Source organism: Gavialis gangeticus, unplaced genomic scaffold, assembly GCF_001723915.1.
Source record: "Gavialis gangeticus isolate Ggan-Ray unplaced genomic scaffold, GavGan_comp1, whole genome shotgun sequence".
Lineage (NCBI taxonomy): Eukaryota > Metazoa > Chordata > Crocodylia > Gavialidae > Gavialis > Gavialis gangeticus.
Window position 1 is genome coordinate 86864990 of NW_017729022.1, and position 6666 is coordinate 86871655.

At 42.7% G+C, this 6666-nt stretch overlaps 2 protein-coding genes across 2 annotated transcripts in view; both read left to right on the forward strand.

Annotated features, from left to right (window-relative positions):
• The first annotated feature begins 3278 nt into the window (after positions 1–3278).
• The window catches only part of LOC109296250 (tubulin alpha-4 chain), a 13835-nt gene continuing 10447 nt past the window's right edge, over positions 3279–6666 (forward strand). The window contains exon 1 of the mRNA XM_019515570.1: positions 3279–3362. Within this exon, the coding sequence (XP_019371115.1) occupies positions 3360–3362 (3 nt within the window). The 5' untranslated portion in view covers positions 3279–3359. The remainder of the gene's footprint in view (positions 3363–6666) is intronic.
• TUBA8 (tubulin alpha 8) overlaps positions 3298–6666 on the forward strand; it is a 32687-nt gene continuing 29318 nt past the window's right edge. Inside the window, exon 1 of the mRNA XM_019515569.1 lies at positions 3298–3362. Coding sequence (XP_019371114.1) covers positions 3360–3362 — 3 coding nt within the window. The 5' untranslated portion in view covers positions 3298–3359. The remainder of the gene's footprint in view (positions 3363–6666) is intronic.

The window sequence follows — 6666 nt, forward strand, 5'->3', positions numbered from 1 at the left end:
TGAGTGCAGCCCTGGCCTGCAGCCCACAGTGGACAACCTGCCTGCCCCTGCCCTGTGCTCAGATCTGGGGGGCACATGCCCCCCATGCCTCCCCCAGGGATACGTGCAGCAGCAGAGAGCTTCCCCCCCCTCCCCAGCCCTCCATGCCCTCTGGATGGGCTGCCTGTGGTTCCGTCCTGCTCCTGGCCCCAGGGTCCTATTTATTGCCCTGGCTGGGCAGTGCCTGCCCCTGCCCCATTCCCTCCCGCACTGTGAGGGCCTCAATCTGCCCATTTCCCCCACGCAGACTTACTGGCAGGGTGCTGCTGTTCAAGCTGTCAGGTTGCATTCCTGGCTGCATGCACGCTGTGGCTGCGTGCATGCACATGATATTTATCGGTGACATCATCAGCCCAAAAAAGTCAATTGCCAATCACATTCATTTTTCTGTTAGTGGTGCTGATGCAACCAATACATCAGTGCACCTCTACTGCTCATGCATGACACAGCTCATTGTATGGCTTGATGCCTTTCCCCTGATTAATTTAATCTACATTTGAGCACTGTGGAAACAAGAAAGAAGAAACACTTCATAACCGAGAGTTTTGCTATGAACAATCTATAGCAGAGGTGTCAAACTCATCTGGCCCTGTGGGCTGGATGAAAGACACTGGGTCGGATTGGGTCTGACCCCTTGTGCTGCATAAAGTGCCATGACGCTGGGTCCAACTCATGCGCCGTATGCAGCATAGGCCAACCCTAGGGCTCACTCCATGTGGTACATGGCCTGAGGCAGTGATGCCAGCTAGACATGGGTCTAGAACTTGTGCTGCTGCAGAGCATGCTCTGAAGCCAGAGTGTGCTCTAGGTGATGCATGAGCTAGAGCAGCCTCATGCACTGTGGCACAGTGGGCCAGCACAGGGCTCACATTGCACGTGGCAGCCCAGTGGCCTGGCTCTGTGCATTGGCTTCAGCCTGGCCTGATCTGGGTACTGAGCACCTAACTTTCAGAGACGTAGAGCAGCAGATGGCCACCTTTTATATTAGGGACAGACATTCAGAAAGCCTGAAGTAATTCAATCTTTGCAGGTTAGTGTAACCTGCCTAGGTTGAATTGGTTTGAATTGGATTCAGTTCAATCATACAGACATTCCCTCTGGACTGAAGAAATGCAGGCACATGCCTGCAGTAGCTCAGGCTAGAAGCCAGGGGGCACTAGAGGAGCCATCCCTTCCTTTCCTTAGATCTGAGCTCAGGGGTGTAGCCAGGCCCCCGCAGGATGCTCTGATTAGGGTGGGGTGTAAACCCCTACCCTGGCCTGCACTGCCTCAAGCTGTTCCCTGCTTGCAGCTCAAGGGGTGGGAGTGTTGCCAGACCCCAGCCCTCGGCTAGCACTCAGAGGTGGGTGTGTGTGTGCAGTGCATGCATCTGTTGATTATACTGAGCTTTTCAATCTCCCTCTCCCTGCTTCTGCTGTTTTGCAGCCCTTATGAAGGTAGTTGATAAAGCCAGCAGGGGGCTCAGCCCATCAACAAAACAAATGCCTCTCTCATTAGTTCAAGCTCTTCTTAAACAGCTTTTTCCAAAGAAGGAAGGAGGGACATTACCGCTGACCTGTTGATTAGGTCTACAAAGCCATATGCGGACACTTTTCTGTCTGCCTGTACCAGTGAAATTAGAGACATGGACACACCGACACCTCTCAGCATTAGCTAGCATACCACATGACTAGGGTCCATGGGTCTAGGGTCCATGCTGTGGAAGATATAAGGGAGCAGGGAATCCCTGCTTGAGCAGCAAGGGAAGCCAGGCAGACCCTACTGTGCCTGCAGTCTCCCCTGAAGCTCTGGCTAGGGAGCAGAAGGGTGGGACCAGTCTATTCTCTGGAGCAGAGAGCCACACACAGAGCTGCAAAGCATTTGGGATGCTGGGTGACTGGTTTAACTTAAACCAGGGAGGGGTCTGGGATAGATATTGCATAAACTGTTTTGACCTAAATCAGTCAAGTCTGATACTTTAGCCATGTTTATCTTAAACCAGTTTCAGCTATTTTGAAATGGGTTTATGTGCACTGAACTTGTGTTCTGTTACAGGTGTACCAGTTTCGGATCACTTAAATTGGTTTATATATACTGTCTGTCCCTAGCCTTAAGACTGTGGGCTGAATTGGCCCACTTTGGGTCAGAAGTGGGCAGGTGGGCAGGCAGGTGCTAGCTGCTGCCACCACTTTTCACAGCAGTGGCATGGGAAAAGTGTTCACAGCTGGTGCTTTTTCCCACCATGGTAGGGTGATTGCTGCCAGTACCAAATGCTGCTGAAGCCCCATGTCAGCTGCCCAATTCAAATGGCTCCACAGGTCGTATCTGGCACATGGTCATAGGTAGTTCACCTCTGATATACATGTACAGCATCTACAGCTGATCCTTTCTCACTTGGAGTTTTGGATGCTTGGTGGATCTGAAAATTGGTTCCCCGTTCTTAAGGAGGATTTCATAGAATTTCAGATTAGTGAACACTGCTCAGAGGGAGATGAGACAGGAAATAAAGATGAACTGAAAAAGAAAGCAAAACATCTCTCTAATGAGGCTCATGATCCAAATGTAGTTATTACAGATGCAAAGTGAAAAGAAATCTACTTCTCTAACACTGTTAAGTAATACCATTTTATGTTTACTTAGCATCCTTTAAAGGATTGTTGGATAAATGGGCTGTAAATACGGTGTACATCATAAGTCTACCTGGCTTAGATTTCGCTTTGTGAAAACTTTTCAGTTTTAAAAAGCTGTTTCCATTTTGCTGGTTGTAATGAACCTGAAACTTTTGAAAGTCTTTATGAAACATCTGTGCTTTGAGTAAAAAGATCAGGTTTCTGATCTGTAATTTGTTCTCAGGCTGACTGGAAAATGAATATGTTTCCGAGAAATGTTTTGATGATGTAGAATTCTTCAATGAAAAAAGCCTTTAGCTTAAAATCTTCCACCCCCAAATTTAGTGTAAAGAATTAATGGGGAAGTTTTGATAAAGAATGAGCTCAGGGAAGAGGGAGATGAGTATGAGGGACTACCAGAAAAAAAAAAATGGACTGTGGGGGTGTGAATCTGGTTTCAATGGGCTTGCCTTGTTAATATGTGTGTGAGAGAGAGAGAGAGGAGGTTGGTGATGTAATCATGCAGTGGGTGAGAAGTGAAGGTTGCCTTGGGGAGATTATGACCTCTTTTCCTATCTGCACTGTGATGTTGTCGGGCACTAGCTGATGTAGGATGTATGGCCTGTGTGCTCTCCCACCAAGCAGCTTAGAGAGAGATACAGCAGGGGAAACATCAATATCCAAAGCTGCTGCTCCTCATCAAAAAGAGAAGAGCACATCACTGGAGACACCATGGTAAGGAGAAATGCAGCAGTTCCCCACTCCAGGAGGGAACAAAATGTTCTGGGGGGATGGGGATAATGAGATTGCTGTCTCTTTACAGTAACCTGCTCTGCTTTGGAGTTGGTTGATGGGTTGAGGATCAAGGATGCTTTTTGCTTCCGAGTTTGGAATCGAACTGAAGGTAGACAGGCCCAGAAATTAATGCTGTTGGTTCATAGGGCTTGTGGTTGTTTAAACTAACATCCTGCAGGGAATTTCACTTTCTTGTTCCTGCGCCGAGCCCAGTTGTTTTAGCTGAAATTGAGTAAATCTTTTGGAAAGACATCCAAGTTTAATTTATGTACTACAAGTGATTTGGTATCTAATCCAATCTGATCTTAAACTTAATTAAAAACTTAATTCCAGTTTAAATTTTTATAGCTTCAGGTGCTAGCCATTGGATCCTTTGCTTTGATCAACTAGATTAAAGATCCCTCTTGTTTAAACATGGTATCTGCTGCTCGTGTAGACATACAAACCGTCAACAAATTGCCACCTAACTGTCTCTTTGATAAGCTAAAGTGATTTAGCTTCTTCAGGCTCCAATTGTAAGGTTTGCCCTTCAGACCTAGACAAGTATTCTTCCATCTCTTCTAAATTCTGTCCAGTTTTTCAGTGATTGGAGTAATGTGGATGGGGGTTGGATGCTCCTGGTCAGACCCTAAGGCACGGCAGGTGTTCTGGTACTGGAAAGAGAAGAGACCAGAATGGGGAGCTTTTTTCTTTAACTGGTAAGAGGAACATTGAAATTCTGGAGCTGAGACGCTAGCCCTAATATATGTAGTGTCTCTCACTTCTGCAGAGGAGGAAGATCTACTTTGTGGAGAAACCAAACTTTCTCTGTACCCAAACATATTTCTCCTCAAAAAATAAAACAAAAAACCTGAACTTAACTAAAAAACAACCTGGCAATACTGACATTTTTAATTGAGGCGCCAATATTGTTTTTAACTGAATAAAATTTTAAGTGCTCAGTACCCCCGATGAGTATGGATGACAAATGAACATCTGATTATAATCTGGGAAGAGACTATGATAAAGTACATTTGGGTTCATTTATGTAATCCCTGTATATATGTCTCTTATACAGTCCATAACTTCAGTGAATACAAAGGCAATGACCCCAAATTACAAGCACAGAATTACACCTAAGAGGAAAACATTTTACTTTTCTAAATTCCGTTGCTATTTCTGACAATTTAGTACAAAATACAAGAGAAGAGTGAGAAAATGCAATGTTCTGGGAAACAGTTCTAAGACGTACACAGCATAAATGTGCAAAAGCAGTTAGTGATTTTTGGTACTTTACTGGTGAAATTTAGAAGTATGACTTTTAGAAAGGGCTGAATACCCACTCTTAGAAAAATCAGATTAATTGAAGGGTGGGGATCATGCTGTAAATATAAAATTAAAAGGTACTTTTGAAAATTTACATGAACAGATGTGGGTGAGCACTTTTACCTATTTACAGTCATGGTTGTGCAAAGCCCCATTTATGACATCACAGCCCTCATGATAATCAATGGTTTACATCACAGCCTTGATGTCACTGGCAGACCACTAAAAGAGCAAGGTTCAGAATGGGTCAAATATAGTCTGGGAAAAACATACGGAGCCAAATTCTCCCTAGTCAAATAGTGGAATTATTAGCTGCATGAACCTGGTCTTGTAATTCTTAATTACTTAGTGCCTGCCACTTGTCATTTTGGTTTTTATTTTAATATTACAGTGTAGTTCTCATACAATGAGACTAGATAGGATTCTAGAAAATATTTCTAAATATGAGGAGGTATGGCACCACCATTTCAAAATAGTACTGAAATGTTTATTTTTCATGATTGTTGTTAACTTCTGTACTGGTCTTCATTTTACACCCTATTTCCAATTCTCATTTAAACTAAAGCCACTTTATGTACTTCTGTCAGTGTAAGGGGGTCTTAAAGTAGATGCAAAAGTAGTTTATGCCCACTGTAAGGCCCCTTTGGTTTGCCAAAGGGCCATTAGTTAAGTGAGAATCATGGCCTGGATGTTCGGGAGAATGGGAAGCAACCCCATTCAAAACAAAATCCTGAAAAATAAATTGTTAAAAGTCTTGATTCATAGTCTATTGAAATAGAAACTCTCCCATTTCTTTCCTTCTTCACTATGCATGATAGAATGAACCATTATTCCATGAGAACATTCATGCTCACATTTGGCAATGGCACACTCTTCCATGAAACAGAAATCTCTCCTAATGAATTCCCATCCATTCTGGGCTCAGATTATAATCGTTGTTAGTACAAGGCTTTGTTTTGATGATGAACTACCCATCTTCGAGATCTACCTAGATAGATCTAAACACATACATGAACTTGCTGTAGTAAATATAATCCAACAAATTAATCCAAAGGATAAGAACCCTTTTTAATAGACCCAAAGCCTAAATTAGATTGTGCTCTAAACATCTGAAGACTACAGGGTCTTGTTTATTATACTGTAGTGTGGATACAATTCATGGGAACAAATGTGAGCCTTAGATTGCCAGCAATGATAATTCTAAATATGAGTTTGGAGCCAAGAGCAGGATTTAAATAGTCTATAGAAATGAGGAAGTGGTAATGTGACAACTCTAGTTACCCCCAGGATTCCTCATTCTTCTTTGACCCCTACCATTGCAGTGACAGATCATCTTATAGAATTGGGACTTTATTGCTATTTGTAGGTAATGGTCTTCTAATAAACAAGAGAGATTCTTCTGATTAAATTATGCTTTAAGTGATATGCTGGTGACTTTAGTGGAGTTGTACAGGTCTAACAAAAGGCTTAATCTGCATAAGAAAGAAATTGGCTTGACTGCCAAATCCTAGGCTGAAATCCTGGCAATTAGGAAAAAATCTTTATAATTTTATTTGTATGCCAAGAAAATATTATCAGACCACAATGTAAAGTCCCTGATGACATTTATTCAAACTGGATTTCAGTATAAGCTGTATTTAAATGAGTTATTGATGTTCAGAGCTTCTTATGTTATTGGTAGATCATATAAAGCCAGTTAGTTAAAGGGTTATCTTCATTCCAAAGTTAACCTGAGTTGCAGCTTGAGTTTTGCCTCTAATTCTGGTTCTGTCCACACAAAAAACTCCTATAACTAATGTGTTTTTAAATTCAGCTAGCCTACCCTTTCAGGTGGTGTAGCTCAATTTATCATAAACATGGGCAGATCTAGAATTTGGAAAAGGGAGGTGCAGATGGTGAGGTGCATCATTACATATAAAACACCATTTTCCATTCCAAG